The following is an 18,917-nucleotide window of genomic DNA, read 5'->3' as shown; positions in this document are numbered from 1 at the left end:
GCATTGACACTCAGGTGTTCACTTTCAAAGACAAAATCATATAGTTAGGTGAGGCTCATTAAATTATTATTAGTGCTGTTTAACTGTTTAATTATTGGTATTGATTGGCTAGCACTAAAGCATGCTAAGTGTTGTACAAACATACAAGAAAACACTGTTCTTGCCTCAGAAACATTTCCAAGTGAACTATAAGTTATCATAAAAGTGTAAGGAGGTTTTTGTGAGGCTCTGCACTGGACCAGAGTTATTTGCAGAAAAGCTAATCCCTTCTGAGGAAAATCTTGGCTAGAGAAGGATAGAAATATAATGAAGGTGAGTCTGTCTAAAGGGCTAATTCCTTGAATAGAGCTGACCAAACTCATAATTTTTCATTAGTTTTTCCATCTACAATTCTCCAGTCCTCACAGAGAACTGCTCAGCTGCTCTTCCTAAAATTCTTCCATAACACTTTAATGTAAAGACTTATTGTTTTTCTTCTATTTTTCCCCTGAATCTTCATTTGATAGGAGTATCAGAGGGCAAAACAAGAGGTTCTGTCCCTTCGAAGAGAAAATTCAACTCTTGACACAGAGTGTCATGAAAAGGAGAAACTACTAAACCAGTTAAGAACACGCATTGCAGTCCTAGAACAAGAAGTGAAGGATAAAGAGCAAGTAATAATAAGAAGCACAGATGTCTGTGAAAGTGCACAAGAACACAAGGTTGGCAATAGCAACTCATTGCTTGAAAGATGTTCCCTAGAGGTGTAAAACATGCACATCTTGAAGATTTCTTTAAATATTCCTTTGGAAAGTAAACCAGTTTTGAAATGATGTGGTGTTAATGTGAGGATTATGGCTTAAAACAAAAGTCTTATTTTGTCAGGGTGTATGTGTGTTGGCACGTCTACACTATAAACTTAAGCTGACCTATGTTGGGTCAATTTACAGCAACCACAGTAATTACTGAGGTGGTTCATGTCCACGCTGCCCTTCTTCTGTCAGTGGTGCACATCCTCACTAGGAGCACTCTCACCGACTTAAGAGGGGCAATGTGGGGGGCTGAGAGTCAGGGCTCTCTGTGTGCAGATCCCCGCCGGTAGCCTGGCTCCCTGCTCCTCACTGGGCTTCTTGGCTCCCTGTTGGGAGTGGGGCAGCCGCACCAGGCTTTTCAGCTCTGTGCTCCTAGTGTGGGGAGCCAAGGGCATGGGGGGCATCCGGACTCTCACCAACCCGGATTCTGAGCATGGAGCTCCCGACCGAGTGCTCCTAGTGGGGGGCCGAGATGCCTGGAGTGGCTGCCCCGTTCCTGGGGCGGGGAGGAGCCTGAAATTTACAAGAATGATAGCTAATAGATGTAAGTAACGCACTTCAACGCCCTAACTACACCAACATAAGCCCTTTGCCTCTCGTGGAGGTGGAATTATGTTGGTGTAGTAGGGCACTTACATCAGTGGGAGCAAGGCTGTAGTGTGTACGCTGACATAAATAGGTCAATGTAAGCTGCCTTATGTTGACCTAATGCTCTAGTGTTGACCAGGCCTGTGTATATATACATAGATATAATTCTTTTCTTCCCCCTCAGCTCCCACCAATTAATTTTGTTTTTAAACACTGTTTCCTTTAAATTTGAAACAGTCCAACATGGCTACAGTCTAATTGGTTTGTTTAATTTTACTTTTTAACACAATACATTAATGAATTCAGTGCTCATGAAAGAATTGATAGCCTTGGAAACTGAAGTCCTATTTACAGACCAGGCAGCAGCAGCAGCGTACATTTCCCCATGCTGCCCTGCTTGAGTACATTAGCATTGAGATGGAAGATCTACTCTAAAGTGACCCTTCCTCACAAGTGCAACCTCTGGTCTCTTTCTACATCTGCCAGCAAGGATGACAGTTGAGATGGTACTTTCTGAGAGGGACAGTTCTCCACTAGGGCTATCAGGACAGCCTTCAGATGACACCCCCCCCCCACACACACTTTTTAACCAGCAAAGGCACCAACTTTCTAATTTGCTGGATGGTGCTTGACCCCCCGCTCCACTCCAAGCCTTGCCCCCACTCTTCCTCCAATGCCCCACCCCCAACCACTTCCTGCCCCTGCTCCTCTCCTTCTCTCCCATGCCTCCTGCCCACTGATAAACAGCTGATCCTCAGTGGATGGGAGGCACTGGGAGGGAGGGGGAGAGTCTGCCGATGGGTGCTGAGCATCCACTTTTTTTCCCCCCTCCTTTGGTGCTCCAGCCCCGTACCACCCACAGTGTTGGCACCTATGTTAACCTGGTCAAGGGTTGCCACTGAACAGGACTAATTTCAATTGGTGACCTAGAAATAAAATGCACACTCTCTCCCATTACTAATCCCTGGAGTCTTGCAGTTACCAGCACCACTACATTTCAGCATTTGGTTATATTGACATTGTCCTATCATGAATACAAAACTATTTTTCAGAAAAAGTTGGAAGAATCTCTGGAAATGAAACAGCTTCAAATTGGAAAATTTGAAACCACTGTGAAGTCTATTTCTGAGGAACTTCTGAAAGTAAGACACTTATGAGCATTTATTAAATTTTAATCTATGGGGCAGGTTTGTTCACTTGTGTTGTGTTTTTATTTAGTTATTTAGTTATTTATTTTTGGTTGTGGGTAGGCTAATGAAATTATCAAAAAGCTCCAGGGAGAGATGAAGAAACTAATGGAGAAGATGAAGTTAAAAAATGCAGTGACACTGCAACAAGAAAAAATATTAGGAGAAAAAGAGCAAATTCTTCAAAAGGAGAGATTGGAGCTTAATAATGTGAAACAGGCCCTTCAACAAAAAGAGGAAGAGGTAAATGTCTGTGTGTGTGTGTATATATATATTTTGCGTGGAAAAGTACAGAGTAATGCAAATATTTAATGTTCACATACAGTATGCAAGCTTTACCACAATCTCCTGGAAGGCAGGTTGATAACCTGACTCTCCCCAACCCTTGTAATTGTCAGTGTGTGTTATTAGTATCATAATGATTGTTATGGGGAAAATGTAGGAATAGAAAGGTTGGTATTGATGGTGTTGCTATATGAGGAAGAATTGTACCCGTTTTTTACACTTTTTTTTTTAAGTTTCTTTTGAAGACTAGGTTGCTCAGATTGATTAATTATATACTATAATTTCATTACTGTTCCCAGGTCTTGAAGTTGCAAGAGCAGCTGGACATCACTGTTCAGAAATTGGAAGAAAGCAAACAGCTGCTGAAAACTAATGAGAATGGTAAGGAGAGTAAAGGCACCCTTTAGAATGATGATGTAAACTATCGAACTAAAACCTGTGCCTTATTACAAACATTTTATATTCCATGGGCACTTTAGTTTTGCTACTTCTCCACTCTGTTATGAGTTGAAACCAATTTCAAGGCAAAGTTTGATCTTTGAACTGGAAAAGGTGGGTATTGAATTTCTCTGTGTGCATATCGAGGCATGAGTCAAGTTCTGATTTGTTAAAATACTATAAAAATGGATTTAACCGCACTGAAGTCAGTAGAGTGAGATCAGAATTTGGTACAAAATTTTTACTGTAAGACTAGTATAGTATATAGCTGTGTGGGAGAGGCAATGAAGAATATTACAATTAATAAAACTTATAGATATGTGCAAAGTCACATTAATGATGGCTGAATAACAACTCTGCCACTCCAACCCTGTCCAAGACCTAGGTATCAGGAAACAAAGAACATTGTCTTCAATGGGAGTTGAAGGTGTTTGCTACCTCACACTCAGTGCTCAGCACTGCAGGATGGGGTTCAATTTTATCCCCATTATATGTGGTGATAATCCCTAGAGCTTCATTTAATTGACTTCTTTCAATCAACCTAAATTCAGCACTTAATATTGTAAATAACTTGTGTGCACATTTAAGATACAATATGATAGATGTTGTGACCAATGCATTTTGATTACTGTTGGCTTTCTGAAAATACATATGCTGTATAATTAATGTAATTCCATTTACAGTATATTGAAATTAGGTCAGTTGGCCTTGCTTGCATGTGTCCTCAAAGACAGGACAATGAATTAATGCCTTATCTTTAGTCCTCAGTTACTCTAATATACTTGCCTGTATTTTTGTATGAGACAAATCAGAAATCTGTTACATTTTATGTAGAACTGAATGTTAATTTCATGCATTTTTTTTCTCCTTGTAGTAATTTCCTGGCTAAATAAACAACTGAATGAGAATAAAATTGTATCTATGCATGGGGCATCAGGTCACAGTGATATGCCATGTGCTGGAAGTGCCACCAATTCAGCAGCCTTGCAGAATGGCCTGGTAAGTATTTGTGCTGTATTACACTGAATCATGGTTGGGAAATCTTTTTGATTATTTATATGCACAAAACCACAATAAGTCTCAGATCTGAATGAAAACTGAACAAAGCCACACAGTTCTAAACATGCCCATCTCTCGCTCCTGGGGCAAGATTCTTGGCCTTGCCTGTAGCTGTTTGTTTTGCATTTTCTCAGCAGCACGAAGCCACTATAAACTGCTCTGAGGGCAGCTGAGGATTTCTTCTGAGTCACAAAGAGGATTTGTTGGGGGTTGAGTGGAGTATACAGTGCTCCTCTTGATTTCCAGTGTTAGCCATTTAAAGCAGCTTATAAATGGTCCCCAGCATAGGTTAAGGCAGTTTCTTGGCCTCTCTCTTCCTCCTCTCCTCCGCCTCCCCCACATATTAACTTTATGTCCACTCTGTTCCCTATCTTTTCACACACCTACCTTTGTCAGCTGTGCTGAGTATCTATCCCTTGAGGTTCAGGTGAGCATGATTGACGGTTGAGATCTGACTGGGAAGGAAAAACAAAATGTGCAGTGGTCGCATGTGAAATTTCTTCCATTTTAAAGGATTCTGGTAGAGTGAGAGCGAGTTCCTACACTTAACCTGAGGGATATGGCTGAACTGGTTACCCCCTCTCAAAGTGGCCAAAACTATACAATGGGTACACTTTTATATAGTTTCAATGGACACAGGAGGAAATAATAAATTGGCTGGCCTGCTCTTCATTCAGGAGATGTACTGCCATATTAGAAACAGACATTATCCTGTCTGTGAGACTGCTGAACCCAGGACAGAGTTTTCCAGAAAGGTGTCCATTACTGGTATACATCTGGACAATGGAAATTGTCAGCAGTGCAGAAAATTTAGTGTTATCTTCATGCAGTTTCTTCCTGATGTTTTATCACTTCAGAATCAGCAGGAAAAGATATGTAGCCTCTATCCAGTACATGTTGGCTCATAATGCAAACAAAGGATTAAGAATTGTAAGTAAAATAGTCAATGGAGAAACATTAAATGAAGTCTGAGGTTGTTTAGTGCTTTCCAAATTATACAAACACAGTAGGGGATTTATATATATCCCAATGATACTTGTCTGAAGAAAAGAGCTGTTGTTGTTCAGGAATTCTGAGGTATATAACAGATGGCACTAAACTGAAGCTGTGGATGATATTCGGAGCAGAAGAAAAAAATCTTAAGATGATATTGACAGGTGGTACAGAGGTGAAAATGCATCCCAGTGGCTCAGTGAAAAATGCAGCAGTGAAGAAATAGACTGATGTACTATGTAAAATTAGACCAGGAGGACATGTTAACAAGCATTTCACTTCTTTCAGGACCATCTGGAAGATGGCTTCTAACAAATGTAAAAAAAGGAAAATCAATATGATTGTTAATTCTAAGGGCTGGTTACACTCACTCAGTCTCTGCATCCAGCTGACAAATCATTAATGAGTGAGTGGTACACAGCTGAAATAGTAGAGGCACTGTGCTTTGTTAGATGGCTGACGTAAGTTTGGCTCCAACTTTTAAATTGCCTCAGAAATAATGTGTAAATTTTAAAAACCGTTGCCATCAGAGTTCAGCTTGAACATCATTTGTGAAGATGAAAGTTTTTCCTTTAAATGGCAAAGGTAATATTGTGGCTATTATAAATGTAGAAAGAAATTGTGTCCAGCCATGGTCCAGCTGTGTGTAATCACTTTTTACTAAGAGCAAGCTATTTTAATTTCCAACTCTGTTTCTCGAAAACACTCAAGCCAGTCTGAAACTTCTCCTGCATATCTTTGGCCCATCACTCGCTAATGTCAGACTGTTAAGAAGAGTCACTTCACCTTACAATTCTAGTAAATGGACAGGTTCATTGGTTGGGATTTTTTGTGTCAGTTTAAAAAAAAAATCTGATGTGGAGACCTCCTCAAATATCACTTTAATTTATAACAAAACCCTTTAGGAGCTGCTCCAATAATCATCTGCTTTGAAGGTGTTGCCCCCATTTTCCTCAGTCCTATTTCTTTTTAATTTGTTGATTTGTTCTGAGGAAGTGGGGATTTAAAATCTGCATGACCCCTCCATTTCCAGAGTAGTGAGAGACAGATACTTTGGCTCTGCTGTCATTTTAAAATTCTTCTCCATTCCTAACTTGCTGGCTGACTGATGGGAGGTGAAGGACCCAACTCTAGGGATTCTCTGAATTTACTGAGTCCCTAGATAGCATTCCCAACTGCAAGATTGCCATATACAGAGATCCATACTTAATTTGGTATTCTACAACCATCAGAGTGGGATTGTTATCCCTTTAGGAATAGTGAACTTACTCCACTGCTGCAGAACCCAAGAAGATGGCTGGGGTTTTCATTGGTCAGGAGCCAAGCAAACTAATTTTTTGTCAAAGAACAACCTAAGGAGCAGTTGTCATAATGGCTTCTTTTTACTAAGGATTTCAATATTACAATCACCCTGGATCTGAATTGAAGAAATTAAATTGCAATTTATGAATCTGTGTATCTCTCTAACTAGGTCACTACTGTCAAAATATTTGCAGGAAAATCATTTGGGTAAAACTCTTCAAGCTGTTCTCTTGATGACAGATACAGCTGTATGGCTCAATTATCTTTTATCCACTTAACATTTTTGGTTGACAAGAATTTACTTTCTTGAAAATTAGGCTACGTGGTGCTAGATGGGTTAAGATGCTTTGCAGGATGGGTGTGCACTAAGATGCCTCTGAAAAAAAGTGATATATATTTTCTTAATAGGCAGTTATTTATAAAAATAAATAACCTAGCGATGAGTAAAATTCCAAAAGATTTCCATGATTAATGTTGGGAGTCACCAGATGATGCAATTATAGTTAGTCTAACAAGTCATGTTTGACTGTGTAGGACTTGTTGGGTGTTGGCGAGGATAGGGGTGAAATCACACTGTTCAGTGTGTGGTGTTTGAGTTTGTTATAAAAACTTGATTTGATTTGCTTCCTAAATCTTGTACAGAAGTAATGTGTTAGGAAAGAGCTGATACCTACAGACTATGTCATGAAAGCAAACCAGTCCATTAAACAAGGTAAAATTTTCAAAAGCTCTTAGGAACTTAAAAGCAAAACTCCACTTTTGAAAATGGAACTTTGGCTCCTAACACAGTTTAGGCTTTTTTTTTTTTTTTCTTCAAAATTTTACCCAAGTTGTCTAACTTCATAGATTCAGAAAACCTGTAAGAACAGTTACCCCCACCTGTTGTTGTTGTTGTAAGGCTGTCTAGAATAAATGGGAAAAGCATGAATATTCTTAGGGAGAGGAAGAAATTTAAATAGTTGGTGGAGCGTCTTCAAGGGTCTCCTAAAATTCAATGCTGAGGAGCAAAAATGTTGTTATATACTTGTTTGGAGAAGAAGAGGAGGTAGAGACATTTCTAATACTTTGGATAGATAGATCTGCTGAAGAGAAAAGAAAGCTAAAAGCATATTACAATAGGATTTGAAACTCCGCAAAAGCTAACCCATTGTTAGTACTCCCTACGTTTTAAAACTAAACACAGGTTCCAGCTGAATCCATAGAGTAATCTGAGACAGAGTTAAAGTTCCTGGCTAAGGGCAGAGAAATTACTGACCTGAACAAAGTGATTTGGGATAGGATAATGTTTGACTGATTCACTAAAAGTTGTGAAAAGCTGATAAGACAGGAAGCTGAATAAAAATTAGACAGTATTAGAACACAAGAAAAGGCTGAAGCCCAGTTAAAATTTATTGCTAACATTTTCAAACTTGGATCCCTAAATTCACGTATGAACATTTGTCAGTGACTTGACTTCTCAGAGTTGCTGAGCATCTAGAACTCTCAGTTGAAGTCTACTGGAAACTCCCACTGTTCAGCACCTCTGAAAATCAAGCTATTTAGGCATCCTGTATATAGATTTGTGTGCCTCACACAAAACTTGAAGGTTTTGGCCCATATATAAAAGGAGACCATATACGCAGTATCACCATGTAATACCTGTAAAGCCTCTGTGAACAATTAAAGCTCTTACCCATCACACCTTTCATCCAGAAATTGTTTCATATTTGAGATAAGCCAATGGACGTTTCATTTTTGCAGCATAACATACAAGTACAAGGAAAATACAAATATCTAAAACATGAACATATATTTACTATCAGTACTTGGTCTCAGAACATGCCTGATCTTAAATTGATCAGATTGCTTTTTTTTTCTTTAAATGAAAAAGATAGACAAAACACTTCCCAGTTCCAGTGGCATTTACCACCTGCTAAACTACAAGATGTAGTGACAGAATACGAAGATATATATTTAATGGAAGTTTCCTGGGAGGGTACTAATTTTGAAGTGCATCCTCTTATAAATCCCATGTTACCTGCTACTTAAAAATCCCAGTTGCACTGCAAGACTGATTAGATAAAGAGCTTTGGAGATTGGAAAAAAATTAGAGGCAATTTGTCAGAGGTAGATGATCATTTGCAGTGGGTAAAAACCATGGAAATGGTGGAAAAAACACTTGCAGTAGAGCTGAGACTGTGCTGTGTGTGTGTGTGGGGGGGAGGGGACGCAGGCCCTCCCACTCCACTAGGTGCCAGCCCAGGGCCCTAGCGGTGGCCAAACGGCCGCTGCTGTCAGTGGGGATCCTGGCCGCAACACACTGACATGAGTTCCAGGTGTGTTGCAGCCAGACCCGGGTTGGGTGTCCTTGGGCTACTTCCCAACTCCCCCTCTGGAGGTACCTGGGTCAAAGTGGTGTCCTCAGGGTAGCTGGTGAGGGGTAGGCTCAGCGACACTCCCACACGCTAATCCGTGTCGAGTGTCAGCAAGTCAGGCCAGTCTCCAGGTCCACCGCTGGTCGCTGGAGTCTCCCCTGCAGGAGCTGGGCCAAAGGCGTCTAGCCTCTCCAGCAGCTGCCTCTCAAGTGAGCTCTTGCGTTGAGCTCTTATACTTCCTGTCCAGCCTCTGACCCTATGGGGGATGGCCTTGGAGTGCCTGGCTCCACCTACTCTGGTGTCCGGCAGAGCTCGTCCCTCTCTGGGGCACCAGGGAACCACACCGCCTCCCTACAGGAGGCTTGTTTACTTTTGTCGTATTTTACTTTAAACAGACTTTTCTTCCACTTATTTTTGTTTGTTTCCCTTACAGCCTCGGCTTCTACTTTATAACAGTCCTTTCTCTGTCCCTGTGATGCCTCCACCAATTAGCACTGCTTCCCTTTCTAATAACTATAAAGGCTCTGTTCCTCTGCGAATGAATATCCCATGTGCGGTCACCAGTGCTGCAAGATATAATCCACAGGCAGGCATATATACTTTTTTATTTTTCACCTCCTTTGCACTATAACGTATTCTGCTGAAGTGTCCTAGTTTTGAACAGCTTAATTCACCATTGTGATTTGCCTCTGGATAATGCACACCGGAACATTAATGTTAACATGGAATGTTTTGACACTAATAACTGCATTAGAGAACTGGAGCTGTGCTTAATGTAAATGTTGAAAAACAAAACACTTCGAAATGGCCAATACTCTTATCTAAGTATTCCCTTCCACCCAACAGTTTTGACTTATGTCATAAATACAACATAATGACAAATGTGTTAAGAAAACATTACTAACCATTTTTGACAGATTATGCACAGACTACAAGAGAGGAATTGGATAAATGGTTTTGGAGGAAAGTGGGGAGAAGCGTTTTTCTTAACCATTTTTGCTTGTTTGTTCCTCCTGGAAAAATTAACTATGAGCCCAATTATATATCTGAAAAAGCATTATTTTCATTTTTCTAAAACTGTACAATAAATGGCCTTTATCTTGTAACTTTCACTGCCTTCCTACACTCTGCCTACTAATCCATTTCCACTAGGGACTACTACTTACATTCCAAATCTCTAGGCAGCTTTTAAGCAGTGTGGCATTTTGTTAATTTAAACAAAAAAAAAATCTGGTACAAGAAATGGTACTATAAATGTTCTCTTTATCCCCTCCCCAAGCAAAACTATCACTAGTCTATGGCTCAAGCCTGGCTAAATCCATTCTTGTGCCTGATATCTCTCAATTCATCAGAGCTAGAAATGTCTATAGCCCACAAAAGATCTGGGATCTCAGCTCTTGTAATAGTATAAAGAATCTGTTCCTGGCTTCAGCCAGCTGCACTATACTGGGCCTTCAATTGCAACATTTGACATGTAGTAGCCTTTTTTCGAAGTTGTAAAATGTATCATTTGATCTACCTCCCATTTGTAGAGTTATACTCAAAGCCAAAATTCTTTTAGTACATAGTTGGAGGATATGAAAAACAGAAATTAAAAAAATAAAAATTGGCTCTATAGGTGGAGAGTATGAAAACGATAAATTTAGATTTAACTGTTAAAATGTAGCATAATTAAAATATGTAAATGTGTTTAATTTGAAGCTTCTATTGACAATTATGAGGCAACATTCAAAAAATGCAGTAATCTCAAACTTGACCCATTAAAACTTTATCCCCCCCAACTTTTATTAAGTTAGTTTACCTTTAGATTAATCATTCACATAATGTATTTACTTTTAGATGTATTAAAAATTTGCCCATTGCCTAAGCCTCTGGTTGCATTTACAGCAATAAATTCAATAATACAGATATTATACTATTCCAAAGTGGGTACATCAGGCATTCCCTCACAGATGTAGTTTCCTCTCAAGAACACAAACTAGGGGCCTTCTCCAGCTCCTCTTGAATTCAATGAGAGTTTTGTCATTGGCTTCAGTGGAAGCAGAATCTGGCTCCAGAAGCCAGTGGGCATGACTCTGCTTTGCTCTGCACTGCACTGCACCAGTTTGAGCCGTGTATTTTCACTGAAGACAGTGGAGTCGTGCAAGCATAAAACTAGTGTAGTACAGCAGAGGTCTAGGCCTGATGTCCCCGAGTAGTTACCCAAGTGATCTTTTAAAAAATGAGGGACTTTAAAAATCACAAAATATGGTTTAATGGTACAATGATGATTGTTCTATTTGGGAGAGGAAAAATGTGTGCCGTCTATGGTGATGGGAGCCTTATAAACACACGAGTCTTGTCCAATGTTTTTGTTTTTCACTCTCTAAATTGTATAGGTACGCATCAACTTATCAGCAAATTCCACCAGCACTCCATTACATGAGACAAGACCTTGTCCACCAGCCTCCACTCCTTTAGTGCCCCCAAACTCAGGCCATGTGTAAGTTGTGGTGTTTTGTTTGTTTGTTTTTTCTTTTTGTTTTTTTGCTGAGTGATATAACAAACTACATCATTTTATGGTAACTTCTAAAGACAGAGATTACAGAAGTCCTATTTTCACGTGTGTGTGTGTGTGTGTGTGTGTGTGTAAAAGCCTTTATGAAAAATCACACATTTGTCCAATGTCAGATTGTTCCTGTGTTGTAAGTAACATCAGTCTGAGATTTCAGGCAGTGCTATATGGGCTGCTGTTTGACTCTTTCCTTCAAGGAATCCGTGGGACATCCATTTGTTTGCCAGAAGAATGTTCAAAAATGTCAGGGAAGATCTGGAAAAAAATTAAACCCTGCAGAGAAGTCTATTTTCACTTTTTTGTTTGTTTTGTTTAACCTTCTCTTCAGGTCCACCAATCCTGGCAATGGACTTTCTCTCCCTAAAAACTACTACGGGGCCAAGCACACTGGTTCAAGGACTGGCATTTAGGAACTCCCACTGAGAACCCCTGATGGAACTGTGTGCCTTTTTAAAATTCGAAATGTTGCCAGCTAATTAGATTTTTACTTGGGCACTTCTCCAAATAACTTCTAATTCTCTTCAGTATGATCTGGTATGTGGGCAGCTGACCTGAGCTTGTTGTTTGTCCTTGGAGTCAGGATCCCCGTTCACACACCATCACAATTTCATGAATAGAAATATAACTGTCAAGAGAGAGAAAAGTAAAGACAAGATTAGAAAGTATTTTGCCTCTAGAAATGCTTTTCAAGAAAGTGAATTCCCTGGCTTGGTGGCAGATAGCACACTATTTCAGAAGTAAGGTGAAGCCTCCTTATAGTTCCCTGAAGGTAGAGTCCAGCACACCTTGTTGTTGTTGCCCAAGCAAACCACCAACTAAGCAGCAGGAGGAGGATATAGGGGACTGTGCTGCTTGTCTGAGATGTGGGCTGTGGAACTTAACTGTTCAGACATCTCTGCAGCCATCTTCAGTCAGTGACCACCGTTCCTACCTTCTCCTCTAATGGTGGGAAGAGCTCGGAGCCAAATAGACTCTACCAAGAAAGACCAAACAAAAATCCTTTCTGGAAAGAGAAGAGAAAATGGAAGCAAGAACCTAATGGCTGTGACATCAGCCAGAATATTTTAGCGGTGTATATTTATCGAACTCCAGTATTGTACTTTTTGCGAGGCAAGAATAGAGCTGATATTCATCTCCACAGTAAATGATTTTTTCATTGGTTTCAAAAGATTATAGCCATTATCTGACCTAAACTCAAGCTTCAAAGAGATAGAGAGACACTTTGAGGATGTGAGAAGAGCTGTTACAGTAATTTTTCCAAGTAATTTTTTTTCTTTTTTCCTCTTATCCTGCAGTATAAAGGGGGAAAATATTTAAATCATCAGTTGCTTGCTCCATCAGAACTTGCATAATAGAAGCCTTTATGTAAACACATTAGACTCCAGCACCATATCACAGCTCATTAAAATAGAGGAACACTGATGCAATACTTTTTGCAGAAAGAATATATGCCATATAAGACAGTCAACTTGATCCTCGGTGTGTAGCACATTTTCAAGGCTCTAAAAAAATAGATTTTTTTGGGGGATTTTTCAAAAGCACTTGGCATTATCCTAATTCTGTTCCCGTTGAAGTCAGTGGGAGTTTTACTACTGAGTTCAATGGCAGCAGGGTTACGTCAGCGTAGGTTGGCTGGTTTTGAAAGCTTCAAGTCATTCATCTTGTGGTGAAGTGCTAGATGGCGTGGTGCCTCAGTTTTTATTTTTCCCCTTCTCAGTTACAAATGTCTTAAGTTTTACATTAATCCATTATATTTATTTTTAGCTCATCAGGTCAGTTCATTGCCTATAATATTCCACTATGAGGATTGTTGGACATACATTTCCTGTGTCTGACTGTCTCCTTTCTGCTGCAAAAAGTACTTCCGGCTGTAGTGTAAATTCCAAATATTTCCCCTTTTTGTGAATATCAAGATGGTGTGCATTTTACTACCGCACCCAAATGTAAGTCTTCATAAGCAGGAAAAATATGTTGTGGTGTTGTGTGGCTTTTTGTGTGGTGAGAGTGGTTAGATGGTATTTTAGAGGATGAGGGAAAAATTCTGAATGATCCAATCTTGTGACAATGGAAATAAATTTAAATAGGTGTTAGGTATTTGGTAAAACTACTCTGGTTTTTTAATCTGCTTCCCCCCCCCCCAAGCAATTACTTTTTTTTATAAATTTTGTTTAATAACTTTTTACTGTTTATCTAAAATTGATTGATAGATAATTTGATTTTATTATTAATGCCAGTAACATCTGTGTACATAGTAACATACCTTTGAAAATGACACAAAATTATCCTGACTGGGCCTTTTGTTACTAGCCATAGCCTGTAAAAGGTGATGGGTGCTGTTAGCTCTCTGTTTAAGGCTAAGAAATCATTCTTTTAGGATTCCTAGTCAGAGTGCAATGTTAGATGCAATGTTTCAGTAGCTGCAGAATGAAAGCAATGAACTGGATAACTCCTATTATTTACAGTCCACTGTTCTGCAACAGAAGTTGGTTGCAGTATGCATTTATTTTATATTACTCTTCTCTTAACCAAATAAATAAAAATACAGCTATCAGGAATACATTGTACTATATTACTTCGGCACGTTTTAAGAATAAAAGCTAATAACTAGAAAACTGGGGAGGAGGAGGGGTGGCATAAGAGACCATATAATTTTAAAAGGATATTAATTACAGTCAGCTTTCTCTCTTTTGAATAACCTTTTCCCCAAACACATTTTGATATTTCAGTGAGCCACCTGGTTTAGACATGAAATATTTGAAGAAAGATGGCAACTTGCCTTTGAGAGGACTAAAACCTTTGTCTGTAGCAAGCACAGGTAAATGATCTAATGGAGTGCAACTGCTTTGAAAGGTGATTTGTTTGTTTGACCCAATTAGCCAGCAGTTCAGGGCTGTTGGGTGCTATGATAATGTAAATGTTCAGTAATAATACCCTGTATATTTAACTGTGTGTGATTTGAAACCATGTTACAGTGGTCACCATTTATACAGTCACTATTTGATGTAGCATGATATCTTATGCTACATCATAAGTTACCTCAATCGTTTCCTGTTCGATGTGTAGGGGAATACTGAGAGAGTTCAGGTTTCACTGTTTGACACACAGTAGTATTTCAATGGAGACAATATGAATGTATGGTGGAGTTACTTCTAGAGATGGACCTGAACTGGTAAGATCTGATCTGAACTTCCTCAGTCTAGAAGAATAGAAATGACATTTTGGAGTTTTGGTTCAGGCCCATTTCTACTCTTGGCAAATTTATGTTGTTAGAATAGAACAGTTTAAAGTATATTATTGGCCAGATCTGTTAACCTACACAGGAATATTTATAGTATGAGGTCCTGATTCAGCAAAATACTTAAGCAGGTACCTAACTTTTTAAGCACGTGAATAGCCCCATACTAAAAGTTGGGTATCTGCTTGTGTATGTAGTTGAATCAGAGACAAAATGATTTTTTGGGGGTGGGGTACGGTAGCAGGGGAGGAAGCTTACTATATGGTGAACTTAAGCTGTCTTTTTCAAAACAATTTAATATTAATAATTGTTTGTATATACATTTAACCACCTTACAAAGAGTGCAACATCTGGTCAATTTTTTTTCCCCCTAGTGTTATCAAGAACTATGTTACCCAAGGAAGGAAATCCACCTGTAATATCTGCCTACTTCCCAGGGCAACATACTAGACTTCCTGCATCATAAGTGCCAATTTTATTAAGAGGTTGCACATGTTAATGGAAGCAGCATCAAATATATGCATCTGATATAGCTTGTCTAATGTAAAAGAAAAAAGAGGTGCTTGAGCAACACTGTCATAAATTTGACTTTATAGTCCGTCTGGACTTGGTTACTCTTTTCTGTAAAGTCTGTGCTCATCAAAACTGCCAAAATATGGTCTGGAGGTAAAGCCAGCTATTAAAAAACCTAATGATTTCATTTCTAGAATGAAGTCTTTAAAATGAGTTGATGTTTTTTATTTATTTTGTTTAATATAAAGCAGTAGCTGATTGATTCTTCAAAGACACAAAGCTGTGCAGGCTGAATGAAAGCATTTATTTCATGTGCTTTTGGTGCTTAGATCTGTGTGTATGCACACACCTTATTACTACAGGATGTACCAGTTTTCCCCCCTTCTGCTTAGAAGTGGTTTTTGTAATCCTCAAATTGTGAATTTCTAAGAACAACTTTTTAAAAAAATGGCAAATTACAGCAGGAATACTCCAATATGTGTGCAATATTTATTCTGTGACATACTAAAGATGACCTCTATTGATGACTCTGTGTGGGGGGGAAAAATGATTTCTGCAAGCCAGAGTTTTTGTTGTTTGTGGTGGTTTTTAACTGCATTCTGTTTGGGATTTTTTTGCACGAAAACTCTTCAAAACTTTGAAACACCCATTTTATATTAGCTATGCAAAGACTACAAAGTTAAAGTGCCTATTTTATTATGTATTTTATAACTGGAGTCAGACAGTTATCTAATGTTTCTATTTTTAATAGATATTTGCATCTAATATTTACTCTCAAAACTTGGACAGTTCTAGTAACAGACAACAGATTCAATGAATTCTAGATGCTGAAAATTTTTGTACTGTACCATTCTAAAAATTGTAAGTTTTGATAGATTAGGATGGATACACACTCTCAGTGGGTGCAATTCCATTTACTTTTATCATTTCTTTATTTGACCATTTGTTCTCCAGACCGTTTTAAATCAAACATATTGAATCCACCTTTTTCAAAAAGTTTAAAAACTGGGGTCTATTGGCAAAATGTTATAAGATGTGTATTTTACGTGAAACTCAATACAACCAACCCATTTTGTGAGAGAGTCAAGATGTCAGTGGAAGAATCTGCCTTTCACCTGATAAGGGTTTGCCCATATATGTTCCTACATATCTACGGGTCATTTTCTCTCCTTCCCCCACACACTTATATTTTATAAAAGAAAAAAAATTAGGGTCCTTGTCCTGACTTCTAAGAAATGATACAGATATCACTTCAGTGTCTCCTCCCATTTTCAGACAGTTGTAGCTTGATCTGTTGTGAGTAAATATTTGCAGTCTCAACAGAAAGCATAGTTTGCAGTTGATACTGAAATAGCTTTGATCTATCATTTTTTCCTTTTGATTCAATAGTCTACTTTTTGGGAGACATGAAACTGGTCATTGGATTATTAAAGTGAGACAGATCTGCTCTAAATTGATGCACTACTGTAATCTTCAAAATAATGTTAAAATGTAATACCTGGAACTCTGCAGTTTAATTTTCATGTCAGTATTATAAATGTTAACCTTTTTCTAAACTTACTTTTCTTGTAGAGCATATATGAGGTTGTGGGGAGCAGCAGCGGGTTAACCCTAATTACTGTCCATGTTATACCATACTTTCATTTCTGGAACTTTCAAATGCATCTCATGTTTGGATCCAGACAAAATTGGGTATTCATAATTGCAGTGTTTTTTGCTTGACCTCTTCCTCTGTGGGTTATTTTATGAGAGAGGATTTTGCATGTCTCAAAGAACTGTCCAAGGGTTTGGAATGTGCCTCACCTGTCACTTGATGCCTAACCTGTGTTTCAATGTGTTGTCTGTCTTGCAGCATGTCAAATGTGTGTATAAAAATGTTACATTTTATATTTGTTTTACATTATGTTGTGAATAAAATATTTGAACTCTTTGGATTTTAATTGCCTAACTTTGTCCCTTTAAAAGAAAACAGAGGTGCTATTTTCCAAATCTATACTCTCTGGCAAAAATTTTGCTCTCTGCACACTGCCACCCCACTCGATGAAAGAGGGGTGGGTGACACAGGCATAGCTAAGAGCAAAATATGAAGACCAGGGGATGCGCGTAGTAAATGAGGACAGAATTTGGCTTGGTGACTCTTCAGAAAAATCCCTTGTTTGCTGCCAGAAAACCATCCCACCCACCTTGTAAATGGACCATGTCTAAATGATATTCACATCAAATATCTTAACCATGGAAAGCTTAGTTGGTTGTAGTTCTGTAATGCATTGTACATGGGGCTATTTCTTTAAAGCACTTGGAAACTGAAGCTAGTCCAGAATCAACCTAGTAAATTTAGGATTTTTCATACTGGATCAGACCAGATGTTTTCCCCCCTTCAATGTCATGATTCCTATCCCTCTAGCTTGTTTAAATCTCTCTCTTATGTTTCTCACAGCCCTCTCTGGTCCTGACTAACCTAAATAACTGTCCTCTCCAATGTTTTTTTAACCTAACTGTTCATCCCCTTTTCAGCTCATTTTAATGTATTTGTTAAACAACACAGGACCTAGTGTAACCCTTTGCCAGGTGGAACCAGCAGCAACCAGGGCTGTGTTCAATATCTAAGGGTTCCTTTTCAACAGTACAACACAGAACTGGCTCAAGCCCCCACCCAATAACCTGGGAAAATTACACACCACCCCTGGGTGCCTCTGAGAGACAATATTTCCCCACTTGCAAGCACAGAGTGTAGAAAAGAAACTTTTAATGAAAGGTGGGAAGTCACCTAACATTAATTAGGGAAAATGCCACAAGCAGGATTCACGATAGTTAAACTGTGAGCAGGACACCCACCCCAGATTGTGTCGCCACCCCTCTTACTTTCAATCTTGCATTGGAGCCCCTGACTTAACGAGGTCTTTTCAGCTGAGGGTCACCCTCTCATTTGGGACAGGTTAAGCACGGTTCTGCTCCCCTTTATTCATACAATAAAGACAATAACATTTCACTATCCCTGCATTCAGGACTAAAGTGACTTGTAACCCAACACCAGCCAAAGCTGATCACTTTGAGCAACACAGCTCTATCTGCTGGATATCTTGGCAGAGTAGGTGTGTTCATGTAAATACATTTGGCTTCTGAAGTCTCTCCCCCTCCCAGCTAATTGTCAGGGGAGAACTCATTCAGACCCTGCATACACTGAGACCGTGAATCACCCCACTGTTTACCTTTCACCATGATGAAAATTGACTTTATGCTTTGTCTTCTAGCCAGTTTTTGATCCAAGACAATGTTTTGCTTCTCACTGCAAGATGACTTTTCTTCTTTAGTAGCCTCTTGTGTGTGACCTTGTCAGAGGCCTTTTTGAAATGTCAACCAATTTATTCATTATTTTATTGACTTATTCAAATAATTCTAAGATTAGTGAGCAAACAAAATATGTTTAGTGACAATTAAGGGTGCATTAAGACTGTCCAAATCCTTGAAAATGTGGAAACAAATTTCCATCATTCCTTGCCACCTTCACATCTCTTGCACCAGTATTGATAACACACTGAAATTTTCATTTCCATCTTCAACCAATGCCAGAAAGCACTTATGTACCTCAACTTCATCTGTCATGCAAAACCTTGGTGA

General features: G+C 38.9%; 1 protein-coding gene across 1 annotated transcript; it reads left to right on the top strand.

Moving 5' to 3' along the window:
• The first annotated feature begins 306 nt into the window (after positions 1-306).
• On the top strand, positions 307-17,184 carry LOC123356903 (spindle assembly abnormal protein 6 homolog). Its single transcript, XM_045000162.1, has 10 exons — positions 307-312; positions 507-701; positions 2,432-2,521; positions 2,630-2,809; positions 3,151-3,232; positions 4,164-4,288; positions 9,431-9,583; positions 11,376-11,479; positions 14,278-14,366; positions 15,161-17,184. Exons 1-10 carry the CDS (start codon positions 307-309, stop codon positions 15,250-15,252), a joined length of 1,116 nt encoding a protein of 371 aa, XP_044856097.1. The 3' UTR covers positions 15,253-17,184.
• The last annotated feature ends 1,733 nt before the right edge of the window (positions 17,185-18,917 follow it).

The sequence above is a fragment of the Mauremys mutica genome, unplaced genomic scaffold, assembly GCF_020497125.1.
Source record: "Mauremys mutica isolate MM-2020 ecotype Southern unplaced genomic scaffold, ASM2049712v1 000016F_np12_subseq_25031725:25130757_obj, whole genome shotgun sequence".
Classification (NCBI taxonomy): domain Eukaryota; kingdom Metazoa; phylum Chordata; order Testudines; family Geoemydidae; genus Mauremys; species Mauremys mutica.
This window is presented reverse-complemented; position numbering and strand designations above follow the sequence as displayed.